This window comes from Oncorhynchus keta, chromosome 1, assembly GCF_023373465.1.
Source record: "Oncorhynchus keta strain PuntledgeMale-10-30-2019 chromosome 1, Oket_V2, whole genome shotgun sequence".
Lineage (NCBI taxonomy): Eukaryota > Metazoa > Chordata > Actinopteri > Salmoniformes > Salmonidae > Oncorhynchus > Oncorhynchus keta.
Window position 1 is genome coordinate 100,295,308 of NC_068421.1, and position 14,678 is coordinate 100,309,985.

General features: G+C 46.4%; 2 protein-coding genes across 6 annotated transcripts in view; both read right to left on the bottom strand.

Moving 5' to 3' along the window:
- Window positions 1–7,759: 7,759 nt before the first annotated feature.
- LOC127909099 (uncharacterized) lies at window positions 7,760–12,683 on the bottom strand. 2 transcript variants are annotated; one of them, XM_052469098.1, is made up of 2 exons: window positions 8,879–12,683; window positions 7,760–8,338 (listed from the first exon to the last, which is right to left on the bottom strand). In XM_052469098.1, the coding sequence occupies exons 1-2, from the start codon at window positions 9,879–9,881 to the stop codon at window positions 7,770–7,772; spliced, it is 1,572 nt and encodes a 523-aa protein (XP_052325058.1). In that variant the 5' UTR covers window positions 9,882–12,683; the 3' UTR covers window positions 7,760–7,769. The 2 variants fall into 2 exon arrangements, with proteins under 2 accessions (XP_052325058.1, XP_052325056.1); XM_052469096.1 differs by having other exon boundaries at window positions 7,760–8,824.
- Window positions 12,684–13,089: 406 nt separating this feature from the next.
- Window positions 13,090–14,678, bottom strand: part of LOC118387352 (E3 ubiquitin ligase TRAF3IP2-like) — a 92,346-nt gene continuing 90,757 nt past the window's right edge. For all 4 annotated transcript variants that reach the window (XM_052469102.1, XM_052469100.1, XM_052469099.1 and 1 more), the window contains one exon: window positions 13,090–13,750. In XM_052469102.1, coding sequence (XP_052325062.1) covers window positions 13,604–13,750 — 147 coding nt within the window. In that variant the 3' untranslated portion in view covers window positions 13,090–13,603. The remainder of the gene's footprint in view (window positions 13,751–14,678) is intronic.

A 14,678-nucleotide genomic window follows, 5' to 3' on the forward strand; every position in this document is an offset into this window, starting at 1 on the left:
TGTAGATATGTGGTAGTGGTGCTGGAGGGGCCTGAGGGCACACAGGGTGTTGTAGATATGTGGTAGTGGTGGAGTAGGGGCCTGAGGACTGTGACGGCCCTGAATTTTTCTGAACCGTCTCAGTGCAGCTCCTTCCAATAGGGCGCTTTCCCTTTAATTCCCAATTAAATAGCCAGCATCAGCTGCGCGGAGACGTGCATGAGGATGTGTTCAACCCTCAGTTCCGAAGATTTTCTATTCCGTTTGTTTTGTTGCCGTTAAACGTGTGTTTTGTAGCTTAAGAGAGTTTACCCAGGAGTTTATCTGAGTTTATCCACTCTTTGCGTCCCTGGACTACACCTCTCCGTTCTTCGTGGCCTTTCTCGGCTGGAGATCTATTGGCGGATTGGATTGTCTGACTGACCGACTGACTACCACCTTTTTGTATACGGTATTTCATTTGTTTTGATGTGAGGTATACTGTGATGATTTATGTAGTTAGTTGTAGTTGAGGACTTAGTAAGAGTTGATACGCTTTAAAGTTCTGTGGTAAAATTATTGTTATATTGATTGTATGTTTAGTACTGGGTTTATGCTACCCTGAATGAACGGACAAACATCGCGTGACAAAAGTCACTTGAGTTCACTGAACTCCTTTACCGGGCTGGACTCTTTTTAGGCCCGAGGTACAGGACATTTCTGGAGGAACCAGAACTCATTGTGATATTATTATATGTGTGTGTGTAATCATTGTTGTTGCTAATACAACCCACGCAACAGAATATAGTTGTTTTTGAAGTTCTTTCCAATGTTTTAAGGGTTTATGAAAAGTTTATTTCCATCCTGGCTTTTACATAAGTCCTTTGTATTGGTGTAGACTTGACGGACCAGATGGGACTCATTCCCACCCAAACTAAAAGGAGAAACCAATGTTTTCTCTGGTAGGCACAACCTACCTGGCACCCCTATAAATAATAACCTCAAGTCAAAACCGTTACATAAAAAATGGCACCCCAGATGGGACAGCTCAACATTGAGAACTAACCAAAGCAAATATTTTGTGTGGAATTAAAACAATGGATTCACCCCAAGATAAGGTGCTCATCCATGTCATACCTGTCAATGGGAATACACAGGGCCATTCTGACCATCAAGCTGACAACACAAATCATAATGTGAATGGAGATAATGGAGTTGATTTGGGCCAGAGCCCTGGGAATCTGAATGCTCGGCCTGAGCCACAGGCCACAGGAGGTCTAACCAGTTACTCACTGATTGACATGGATCTGTGTGGAAGTACTGAGCTAGTCCTCCATCTGACACCCAACCTTCCTCCATTGTCTGGTTTATCTCCAGAGGTTGTAGTCTTACAACTTCAAGGTGACATCCTTGATATTCGTCGGACTCAACAACATCTCCAAACTCTTATCCACCATAAATTCAAATGTCTGAGGGAAGAGCAACAACAGAGTGCCATGGAATTCAGAAACTCACTGAGCACTCTAACCCACACGCTGACAGACCTCAGTGAGAGTGGAAGACGGGAAATTACTGGTGCCATGGACAGGCAGTTTGACTACCAACGAAACCAACTCACTGCCACTCTCCAATGGCGCCTGCAACATCACCACACTGAGGTCCTCAAGGACGTTAATTCTGTTTTTTCTCCCATGGTTAACACTGTAGACCACTTGCAGACAGAGCTCTCTAATTGTGTTAAAATGTTGGATGACGTGTCTGTGGACATGGCCTCCATTAGGCACAACTCCTTACACAGAGTTTCCCTGGTGTCCACTTCAGTTCAGACCACTGAGGGCCAAGCTGGCACCTCTGAACAGCCAAGACCAGGCCATGCTGCAGCCACCCCTTGCAGGATGCAATCCACCATGCATCCTGGTGTTCATTTTCATTGTCCGATAATGCACTCCCCCTCTACTTCCTCAATCCCTCCTAGCTCGTTTGTTCATGGTGATTTGAGTAGACTTCATCTGGGGGCGATGCCCATTAAATTGCAATTTCCCACCTTTGGGAAAAAAGATGACAGTCCTGATCCGCTAATGTATCTAGAAAGATATCGTGACTTTCTTGCCCTCAATCCCCTGGCTGACGAAGAACTCCTTGCCACATTGAGGAATGTGTTGCATGGAACAGCTCGAGACTGGTGGGATGTGGCACGTCTCACCACTACCTCCTGGGCTGACTTTGAGGCCAAGTTTTCCTCTGCATTTCTATCTGAGGACTACACAGATGAATTGGCAGACAGAGTCAGAAATCGAGTACAAGGAGAGAAAGAGAGTATCCGTGACTTTGCATACGGTTACCACTCCCTGTGCAGAAGGTGGAAACCTGGCATTGAGGAGGAAGAGGTCATTAAATTGATCTTGAAGAACATCAACCCACTACTAGCCAGTCAACTCCGAGAACGAATCACCACTGTCGATGGACTGGTTCGCTTGGGACAGCAGTTTGAGAAGGACAGAGAATGCCAACAGCAATATGACCAGAGAAAGAAACAGACACCCAAACAGTTACCCAAGACAGACCATCAACAACAGCCAGAGTCTCCCGCCAAGACCCCTCTCATGTTTTGTTGGAGATGTAGCCAAAAGGGACATTCTTCAGCTACATGTCCAAGACCGTATCAAGTAAACCCTTCCAGAAACCACAAATCACAACAGGCCAACACACCTAACTGTCTTCGCAGCAATGACCATCCTTCTCTGGGTGCTTTAACCAGAGCTGAAACCCCAAGAGTCACTGCCTATGCCCCCCCATCGACATCCCCTTCCTTTCAGTTAATACCGCACCAACTGGTGTTACCCCTGTCCATAGGCCCATGGACAGGAAGAGCCATCTTGGATACCGGGTCATCCTACACACTGCTCAATGAGAAACTGTGGAAGGAGGTTAACGGTCCACAATACAACTTGAAGCCGTGGACAGAAGGTCCACTCTATCTGGCTGATGGTGAGGCTAGACGACCACTTGGATGGAGTGAGGTAGAGTTCCGCCTGTGTAACCGCTCCTATATGATTCCTTCTGTTATTCTACAAACCAGGAACCTTGCTTTTCCTGTCGTGTTGGGAATTGATTTCATGTACTTCAGTGGTGTCCAGATTGATATCGCACACAATTGCTACTGGTTTCCATACAATCCGAGCGAGAAGCATTTCTTCCAATCAGAAGCTATGAAGTTACATGATTGGGGTTCAAATGTGGCAGTCTTCTCTGCCATTGCTCCGGTACCACTAACCCTCGATAATCCTTCTGACGATCTCCTTTTACAGGCTGTGAGAAGAGCTCAGCTGGAACATCCAGAGGAGTTAAGGCTGTTGGAACAGCTGCAGAATAATGCTGATGTATGTACTTCAAAGCTGGGACGCACCAGGCTCCTGAAGCACAAAATATTCCTTACACAGGAAATGCCAATCAAGCAAAAGCCATATCGTTTGTCCCCAGCGAAGCTAATCATCCAAAAGGGACTCATAAATGATATGTTAACCCAAGATATAATAGAACGTTCCTCCTCTCCCTGGGCTGCTCCTGTTGTCCTCATCCCAAAAAAGACTGGTGGTCTTAGATTTTGTGTGGACTATAGGAAGACCAACAATGTTTCCCAGACTGATGCCTATCCTCTTCCCACCATCCATGAGATCCTGGAGTCATTGTCTGGCGCTGTTGTGTTCACTACCCTTGACCTCAATAGTGGTTATTGGCAGGTTGAGATGGACCAGGAAAGCAAGGACAAGACTGCGTTTGTCTGTGCCGAGGGCTTGTTTTCCTTTAAGGTGATGCCCTTTGGATTAAAGAATGCCCCTGCCACTTTCCAAAGACTCATGGAGATTGCGTTAGGTGAGCTCAAAGGGAAGATCTGTTTCGTCTACCTGGACGATATAATTATCTACTCTCAGAACAGAGAAAGACACTTTCAAGATCTTCAAGCAGTGTTGGACAAGCTAAGAGAAGCTGGTCTGACCTTAAATATGAAGAAGAGCAACTTCTGCCAAACCTCCCTGAAGTTCCTTGGCCATATTGTGTCTTTCGACGGCATTCATGTGGATCCTGAAAAGACAAAGGCTGTACAAGACTTCCCTGTGCCAACCACACTCAAGGCCCTTCAACGGTTCCTTGGGATGGCTGGATGGTACCATCGGTTTGTGTCGAACTTCTCCCAGGTGGCAGAACCCCTCAATGCGTTGAAGCGAAAAGGTGTGAAATTCCAATGGACGGCAGAGTGCCAGACCTCCTTTGAAACCCTGAAACGACATCTCGTCACACCTCCCATTTTAGGTCATCCCAACTTTGATTGCCCTTTTGTTGTTTACACTGATGCAAGTGATGTTGGACTTGGTGCTGTCCTAGTCCAACAGACTGGACTTGGCACTGAAGAAGTGCTAGCGTTCGCCAGTCGGACATTGAATGGAGCAGAACGGAACTACTCCACAACAGAGCAAGAGTGCCTTGCAGTGGTCTGGGCTTTGGAAAAGTGGAGATACTACTTGGAGGGAAGACACTTCACTGTGGTCACTGACCATTCCTCCCTTGTGTGGGTGTTCAAGACCAACAAACCAAGCACCAGACTCATAAGATGGGCTCTACGGTTGCAAGAGTTCACATTTGCAGTGGAATACAGGAAAGGAAAATACAACACTGTTCCAGATGCCTTGTCCAGAGCTCCTACTTGTGATAACGGTGGCCCTGATCTTACATGTGCTACTGTCCTGTCAAGCAGTCGAGACTCGCCCAAAACGGACTTTCCCATCTCTGATGAGGCCATATGGAAAGCTCAACAGGATGATCCAGAAGTACAGGCTTTGTACCAGACTATCCTGGAAGGTGGAGAAAAGATGGTCAATCCTACCACAAAGCTGACCATCATTGAAGATAAAGTCTACCGAGTCGTACAACTACCTCACAGAACACTCTACCAAATGTACATACCGGACACTCTACGCCTACAACTGCTTCAATATTTCCATGAAGACCCATTAGCTGGTCATTTGGGCAGGTTCAAAACCTACAAGCGGTTGCAAGCGTACTGGCCACATCTGAGCATGGATGTGAAGTCACACATCCGAAACTGTCAGGTTTGTCAAATGTACAAACCAGAAGGTAGAAAGCCTGCTGGCAAGTTGCAGCAAACGGTGGTTACCCGACCTTGGGAAATGTTAGGAGTGGATTTGATGGGTCCATTTCCTAGAAGCTCCAATCAGAATGTGTACATGCTTGTTTTTGTTGATTACTATTCAAAGTGGGTGGAACTCTTTTCCCTGCGTCAGGCCACAGCAAGGACCGTCTCTAACATCCTTACGAAAGAGATCCTGACTCGCTGGGGAGTGCCTGATTACATCCTGTCTGATCGAGGTTCCCAATTTGTCTCTGATCTCTTTGAGGAGACCTGCCAAAGATGGAACCTGAGGCAGAAGTTGACCACGGCCTATCACCCACAGACCAATCTCACTGAGAGAGTGAATCGAACCTTGAAGACAATGATTGCTTCCTATGTAGGGACCCAGCACAAACACTGGGACAAGCACCTTCACGAGTTTCGATTTGCCCTGAATTCTGCTGTGCAAGAGTCCACTGGAGTCACACCTGCAGAGCTGAACCTAAGTCGTCCTCTCAGAGGACCCTTGGATATGGTGCTACAGCCCCAGCAGCTTACACCAGACGCTGCTTGCTATGACCAGGTAGGCCATCTCCATGACTTGAGAGCTCTTGTCTCAAAGAACATGATCCAGGCTCGACTCAAGCAGAAGAGAAATTATGATAAGAACAGACGAGACATGCAGTTCCAGCTTCGTGATCGGGTGTGGCTTCGCTCTCATCCTTACTCGAAAGCTGAACAATTCTTCTCGGCCAAGCTCGCTCCTAAATGGCAAGGACCATATAGGATTGTGGAGCAGATGGGCCCTTTGAACTACCGAGTGGTGAAAGAGGACACAGGTGAAGATATGCGCATCGTCCATGTCTCACGCCTTAAGGCCTGTTACCCCTCGGCTGAGGAATTGAGGCGATTGAGCGCCGCAAGGTCCTGGATATCTTTGAAGAGGATAGTGAGGATACTTTTCTCGGATTCCCAGACCCAGAAGTCTCGCACCTTAAGGCCTGTGACTCCTCAGCTGAGGAGCGTGAGCTCCAAAAAGTAATGAATATTTTTGTAGAGGAAAGTGATGAGGAGACCTTTCTCGGTTTCCCCGACCAAGATGTGCCTTCCAGGGCAATGGTCGGCTTTTTCCAGGGGAGGGGGTGTGTGACGGCCCTGAATTTTTCTGAACCGTCTCAGTGCAGCTCCTTCCAATAGGGCGCTTTCCCTTTAATTCCCAATTAAATAGCCAGCATCAGCTGCGCGAAAGGGGGGTTGTGATGGAGACGTGCATGAGGATGTGTTCAACCCTCAGTTCCGAAGATTTTCTATTCCGTTTGTTTTGTTGCCGTTAAACGTGTGTTTTGTAGCTTAAGAGAGTTTACCCAGGATCGGATCCACTCTTTGCGTCCCTGGACTACACCTCTCCGTTCTTCGTGGCCTTTCTCGGCTGGAGATCTATTGGCGGATTGGATTGTCTGACTGACCGACTGACTACCACCTTTTTGTATACGGTATTTCATTTGTTTTGATGTGAGGTATACTGTGATGATTTATGTAGTTAGTTGTAGTTGAGGACTTAGTAAGAGTTGATACGCTTTAAAGTTCTGTGGTAAAATTATTGTTATATTGATTGTATGTTTAGTACTGGGTTTATGCTACCCTGAATGAACGGACAAACATCGCGTGACAAAAGTCACTTGAGTTCACTGAACTCCTTTACCGGGCTGGACTCTTTTTAGGCCCGAGGTACAGGACATTTCTGGAGGAACCAGAACTCATTGTGATATTATTATATGTGTGTGTGTAATCATTGTTGTTGCTAATACAACCCACGCAACAGAATATAGTTGTTTTTGAAGTTCTTTCCAATGTTTTAAGGGTTTATGAAAAGTTTATTTCCATCCTGGCTTTTACATAAGTCCTTTGTATTGGTGTAGACTTGACGGACCAGATGGGACTCATTCCCACCCAAACTAAAAGGAGAAACCAATGTTTTCTCTGGTAGGCACAACCTACCTGGCACCCCTATAAATAATAACCTCAAGTCAAAACCGTTACAGGACACACTGTGTGTTGTAGATATGTGGTAGTGGTGGAGTAGGGGCCTGAGGACACACAGTGTGTTGTAGATATGTGGTAGTGGTGGAGTAGGGGCCTGAGGGCACACAGTGTGCTGTAGATATGTGGTAGTGGTGGAGTAGGGGCCTGAGGGCACACAGTGTGTTGTAGATATGTGGTGGAGGAGGGGCCTGAGGGCACACAGTGTGTTGTAGATATGTGGTAGTGGTGGAGTAGGGGCCTGAGGGCACACAGTGTGTTGTAGATATGTGGTGGAGGAGGGGCCTGAGGGCACACAGTGTGTTGTAGATATGTAGTAGTGGAGGAGGAGGGTCCTGAGGGCACACAGGGTGTTGTAGATATGTGGTAGTGGTGGAGTAGGGGCCTGAGGGCACACAGTGTGTTGTAGATATGTGGTAGTGGTGGAGTAGGGGCCTGAGGGCACACAGTGTGTTGTAGATATGTGGTGGAGGAGGGGCCTGAGGGCACACAGTGTGTTGTAGATATGTGGTAGTGGTGGAGTAGGGGCCTGAGGACACACAGTGTGTTGTAGATATGTGGTGGAGGAGGGGGCTGAGGGCACACAGTGTGTTGTAGATATGTGTGAATGTATTGTCATGTTTTTAAAATGGTATAAACTGCCTTAATTATGTTGGACTCCAAGAACAGTAGCTGCTGCCTTGGCAGGAACTAATGGGGATCCATAATAAACCCTAGAAAGCGTAGCTGCTGCCTTGACAGGAACTAATGGGGATCCATAATAAACCCCAGGAAGAGTATCTGCTGCCTTGGCAGGAACTAATGGGGATCCATAATAAACCCCAAGAAGAGTAGCTGCTGCCTTGGCAGAAACCAATGGGGATCCATAATAAACCCCAGGAAGAGTAGCTGCTGCCTTGACAGGAACTAATGGGGATCCATAATAAACCCCAGGAAGAGTAGCTGCTGCCTTGGCAGGAACTAATGGGGATCCATAATAAACCCCAGGAAGAGTAGCTGCTGCCTTGACAGGAACTAATGGGGATCCATAATAAACGCCAGGAAGAGTAGCTGCTGCCTTGACAGGAACTAATGGTGATCCATAATAAACCCCAGGAAGAGTAGCTGCTGCCTTGACAGGAACTAATGGTGATCCATAATAAACCCCAGGAAGAGTAGCTGCTGCCTTGACAGGAACTAATGGGGATCCATAATAAACCCCAGGAAGAGTAGCTGCTGCCTTGACAGGAACTAATGGGGATCCATAATAAACCCCAGGAAGAGTAGCTGCTGCCTTGACAGGAACTAATGGGGATCCATAATAAACCCAAGGAAGAGTAGCTGCTGCCTTGACAGGAACTAATGGGGATCCATAATAAACCCCAGGAAGAGTGGCTGCTGCCTTGACAGGAACTAATGGTGATCCATAATAAACCCCAGGAAGAGTAGCTGCTGCCTTGACAGGAACTAATGGGGGTCCATAATAAACCCCAGGAAGAGTAGCTGCTGCCTTGACAGGAACTAATGGTGATCCATAATAAACCCCAGGAAGAGTAGCTGCTGCCTTGACAGGAACTAATGGGGATCCATAATAAACCCAAGGAAGAGTAGCTGCTGCCTTGGTAGGATCTAATGGTGATCCATAATAAACCCCAGGAAGAGTAGCTGCTGCCTTGACAGGAACTAATGGGGATCCATAATAAACCCCAGGAAGAGTAGCTGCTGCCTTGACAGGAACTAATGGGGATCCATAATAAACCCCAGGAAGAGTACCTGCTGCCTTGACAGGAACTAATGGGGATCCATAATAAACCCAAGGAAGAGTAGCTGCTGCCTTGACAGGAACTAATGGGGATCCATAATAAACCCCAGGAAGAGTGGCTGCTGCCTTGACAGGAACTAATGAGGATCCATAATAAACCCCAGGAAGAGTAGCTGCTGCCTTGACAGGAACTAATGGGGATCCATAATAAACCCCAGGAAGAGTGGCTGCTGCCTTGACAGGAACTAATGGGGATCCATAATAAACCCCAGGAAGAGTGGCTGCTGCCTTGACAGGAACTAATGAGGATCCATAATAAACCCCAGGAAGAGTAGCTGCTGCCTTGACAGGAACTAATGGGGATCCATAATAAACCCCAGGAAGAGTGGCTGCTGCCTTGACAGGAACTAATGGGGATCCATAATAAACCCCAGGAAGAGTGGCTGCTGCCTTGACAGGAACTAATGGGGATCCATAATAAACCCCAGGAAGAGTAGCTGCTGCCTTGACAGGAACTAATGGGGATCCATAATAAACCCCAGGAAGAGTGGCTGCTGCCTTGACAGGAACTAATGGGGATCCATAATAAACCCCAGGAAGAGTAGCTGCTGCCTTGACAGGAACTAATGGGGATCCATAATAAACCCCAGGAAGAGTAGCTGCTGCCTTGACAGGAACTAATGGGGATCCATAATAAACCCCAGGAAGAGTAGCTGCTGCCTTGACAGGAACTAATGGGGATCCATAATAAACCCCAGGAAGAGTAGATGCTGCCTTGACAGGAACTAATGGGGATCCATAATAAACCCCAGGAAGAGTAGCTGCTGCCTTGACAGGAACTAATGGGGATCCGTAATAAACCCCAGGAAGAGTGGCTGCTGCCTTGGCAGGAACTAATGGGAATCCATAATAAACCCCAGGAAGAGTAGCTGCTGCCTTGGCAGGAACTAATGGGGATCCATAATAAACACCAGGAAGAGTAGCTGCTGTCTTGACAGGAACTAATAAATACATAATAATACATAATACATAAAATACAAATACCTCAACCCAATCTAACAACTTTGGGATGAATTAGATCGCCAACTGCGAGCCAGCCCTAATCACCCAGCATCAATGCCCGACCTCACTAATGCTCTTGTGGCTGAATGGAAGCAAGTCCCCACAGCAATGTTCCAACATCTAGTGGAAAGCCTTCCCAGAAGAATGGAGGCTGTTATAGCAGCAATGTTCCAACATCTAGTGGAAAGCCTTCCCAGAAGAGTGGAGGCTGTTATAGCAGCAATGTTCCAACGTCTAGTGGAAAGCCTTCCCAGAAGAGTGGAGGCTGTTATAGCAGCAATGTTCCAACGTCTAGTGGAAAGCCTTCCCAGAAGAGTGGAGGCTGTTATAGCAGCAATGTTCCAACGTCTAGTGGAAAGCCTTCCCAGAAGAATGGAGGCTGTTATAGCAGCAAAAGGGGGGATCAACTCCATATTAATGCCCATGATTTTGGAATGAGATTTTGATGAGCAGGTGTCCACATACATTCTTTGGCAACAGCTCTGGGGGACATTTCTGCAGTCAGCATGCCAATTGTACTTTTTTTTTTGCAGTCCCTCAACTTGAGACATCTGTGGCTTTGTGTTGTGAGACAAAACTGCACATTTTAGAGTGGCTGTTTATTGTCCCCAGCACAAGGTGCACGTGTGTAATGATCATGCTGTTTAATCAGCTTCTTGATATGCCACACCTGTCAGGTGGATGGATTATCTCGGCAAAGGACAAATGTTCACTAACAGGGATTAAAACAAATTTTACAGAGAAATACGCTTTTTGTGCATGTGGAACATTTCTGTCATTTTTTATTTCTGAGTCTGTAATACCAACATGTTTTAAGCAGACCACCATAGTGCCTGTGCCCAAGAACACTAAGGTAACCTGCCTAAATGACTGCCGACCCATAGCACTCACGTCTGTAGCCATGACGTGCTTTGAAAGGCTGGTCATGGCTCACATCAACACCATCATCCCAGAAACCCTAGACCCACTCAAATTTGCATGCCGCCCCAACAGATGCACAGATGCAAAATCTATTGTACTCCACACTGCCTGTTCCAACCTGGACAAAAGGAACACCTATGTGAGAATGTTGCACAGCTTCTGAAAAAACCTACACTCGATCCCTCCGATGTCAACAACTACAGACCAGTATCCCTTCTTTCTTTTCTCTCCAAAAATCTTGAACGTGCCGTCCTCGGCCAGCTCTCCCGCTATCTCTCTCAGAATGACCTTCTTGATCCAAATCAGTCAGGTTTCAAGACTAGTCATTCAACTGAGACTGCTCTCCAGCGTATCACGGAGGCGCTCCGCACTGCTAAAGCTAACTCTCTCTCCTCTGCTCTTATCCTTCTAGACCTATCGGCTGCCTTCGATACTGTGAACCATCAGATCCTCCTCTCCACCCTCTCCGAGTTGGGCATCTCCGGCGCGGCCCACGCTTGGATTGCGTCCTACCTGACAGGTCGCTCCTACCAGGTGGCGTGGCGAGAATCTGTCTCCTCACCACGCGCTCTCACCACTGGTGTCCCCCAGGGCTCTGTTCTAGGCCCTCTCCTATTCTCGCTATACACCAAGTCACTTGGCTCTGTCATAACCTCACATGGTCTCTCCTATCATTGCTATGCAGACGACACACAATTAATCTTCTCCTTTCCCACTTCTGATGACCAGGTGGCGAATCGCATCTCTGCATGTCTGGCAGACATATCAGTGTGGATGACGGATCACCACCTCAAGCTGAACCTCGGCAAGACGGAGCTGCTCTTCCTCCCGGGGAAGGACTGCCCGTTCCATGATCTCACCATCACGGTTGACAACTCCATTGTGTCCTCCTCCCAGAGCGCTAAGAACCTTGGCGTGATCCTGGACAACACCCTGTCGTTCTCAACTAACATCAAGGCGGTGCAAACATCAACTTTGGTGCAAAAAGTGCAAATCAATCCCAGAACAACAGCAAAGGACCTTGTGAAGATGCTGGAGGAAACAGGTACAAAAGTATCTATATACACAGTAAAACAAGTTCTATATCGAAATAACCTGAAAGGCCGCTCAGCAAGGAAGAAGCTACTGCGCCAAAACCGCCATAAAAAAGCCAGACTACGGTTTGCAACTGCACATAGGGACAAAGATCATACTTTTTGGAGAAATGTCCTCTGGTCGGATGAAACAAAAATAGAACTGTTTGGTCATAATGACCATTGATATGTTTGGAGGAAAAAGGGGGATGCTTGCAAGCCGAAGAACACCATCCCATCCGTGAAGCACAGGGGCGGCAGCATTATGTTGTGGGGGTGGCAGCATCATGTTGTGGGGGTGGCAGCATCATGTTGTGGGGGTGCTTTGCTGCAAGAGGGACTGGTGCACTTCACAAAATAGATGGCATCATGAATATAGATGGCATCATGAGGGAGGAAAATTATGTGGATATATTGAAGCAACATCTCAAGACATCAATTAAAGCTTGGTCGCAAATAGGTCTTCCAAATGGACAATGACCCCAAGCATACATCCAAAGCTGTGGCAAAATGGCTTCAGGACAACAGAGTCAAGGTATTGGAGTGGCCATCACAAAGCCCTGACCTCAATCCCATAGAAAATGTGTGGGCAGAACTGAAAAAGCATGTGCGAGTAAGGAGTCCTACAAACCTGATTTAGTTACACCAGCTCTGTCAGGAGGAATGGGCCAAAATTCACCCAACTTATTGTGGGAAGCTTGTGGAAGGCTACCCAAAACATTTGACCCAAGTTAAACAATTTAAAGGCATAGCTAACAGATACACTCAATTAGTATGTAAACTTCTGACCCACTGGGAATGTGATCAAATAAATTAAAGATTAAATCAATAATTCTCTCTACTATTATTCTGACATTTCACATTCTTAAAATAAAGTGGTGATCCTAACTGACCTAAGACAGTGAATATTTATGAGGATTTAATGTCAGGAATTGTGAAAAACGGAGTATAATTGTATTTGGCTAAGGTGTATGGAAACTTCCGACTTCAACTGTAAGTTATCACACAGTGTTCCAGGACAACAGTCAGTTCACAGAACAGTTAAAACACATCCAGCTGAAAAGGCAGAGACAGTAACAAGCTGCCGTGACTGAAGCAGAGACGATTGAGGTCTGTGCCTCATATGTTCAGTCCTTCTATGTATTCTAGGACTGGAGATCAACACAGCAGATAAAACAGTTGTTATTAACAGATCATAGCAGATAAAACAGTTGTTGACAGATCATAGAAGATAAAACAGTTGTTAGATCATAGCAGATAAAACAGTTGTTAGATCATAGCAGATAAAACAGTTGTTAACAGATCATAGAAGATCTGTCTCCGGTTGAATCCTATAAAGATCCAGGTAAAGTATTTCACTGGTCCCAGATCAGCAACAGGTTCTAATCTGGAGGGTGAGGATGTCTTCAGAGCAGAGGTCCATTCTGACTGTTAGGTCACTGCCAAACAGAGATTTTGTGTCTGAAAATTACAGATTGACTGAAGGACCACAGAGATGGTCTCAAAGAACATCGTCTTTTTATGGATGCAACTTGTCCGAAAATAGTTGACTTGAGTTTAATTTACGACAGACAAAAACAGACACTATGATTTAATCCATATTTATGAGTCTTTGTGTGGCTGAAGCTTTATGGTTTAAATCGGCTGTCGGTCCTCCAGTCCAGCGGGGGCGCTGTGCTGTTAGATGGGGATAGAGACGATGGTCGGTAGCTTCCCAATAGGAGGAGGGTTGTATTTCTCTATTCTCATCAGGCGACGTAGGACGTCATCTCTGTCCCTAGGCCAGCTGTAGACATGAGTGTTCTGGAGCCACGTAGGGACGTGACACTGAGGGAGAGAGAGAGGAGTGAGCTTCACAAGAAACACTACTACAGATGGATGAGACAGATATTTCACCGGATGTATAAATGTGAGACATCCGGTTGGTGTTTCCTCTCACTACCAAATATGGTGATGAGAGGAAGCCCGTTTGCCGGCAGTGGGAGAAGGTTGAGATGGATTTTGGCCGAAATTCTGCTAATTTCCTCATCAATGAAACATTTGATCTCCATACAGTTTTCTGTCTCCAAAACTAGAATCTATAAGAAACAGAGTGCACTACGTTTGGTAGACTTGACTTACCTAAGTGTTTATAGAGATGACATTGTTTAGGACGAGTGCACTAGATAGTGGCCGTTTTCCTAATGAACGTCATGCATATTTATAAGGCACAAATGGTCTTCATCTTACAGGTGGTAGCTAGCTAGCTAGTTTGTCCCAAGTAGATAGTTACAAATAGTTACTTAAAGTTAACTACATCAACTCAAGTGTTGAAGTCACTCTTCTCCAACACTCCAGTCCAATGTCTGCATCTCATTTTGAAGTAAATTTGAAAATGATGGATATGTATTTTATTGACGTCACTAAGTCATCTGATTGACATCTGATAGACCAATAAACGCGGCTTTGAAAAACCCATCTCAACACTTGATCCAATCTACTCGGCACACTCCCACCTACTCGGCACACTCCCATTGGAAACGACAAGATGTGGTCTATCTTAGTAGAACATCTTTGACACAACTATAGTCCAAGTATGGGTAGCTGCAGGCCAATATGGTGACTGGAGTATGGGTAGCTGCTGCCCAGTATGGTGACTGGAGTATGGGTAGCTGCAGGCCAATATGGTGACTGGAGTATGGGTAGCTGCAGGCCAATATGGTGACTGGAGTATGGGTAGCTGTCTCCCAGTATGGTGACTGGAGTATGGGTAGCT

Excerpts from the sequence above, each read along its gene's own strand:
- LOC127909099 (XM_052469096.1), bottom strand. The coding sequence starts at position 9,881 with ATGTATTTATTAGTTCCTGTCAAGACAGCAGCTACTCTTCCTGGTGTT. Across the intron at positions 8,825-8,878 it reads AGTTCCTGTCAAGGCAGCAG|CTACTCTTCCTGGGGTTTAT; the intron begins GTACTCTTCCTG and ends TCAAGGCAGCAG.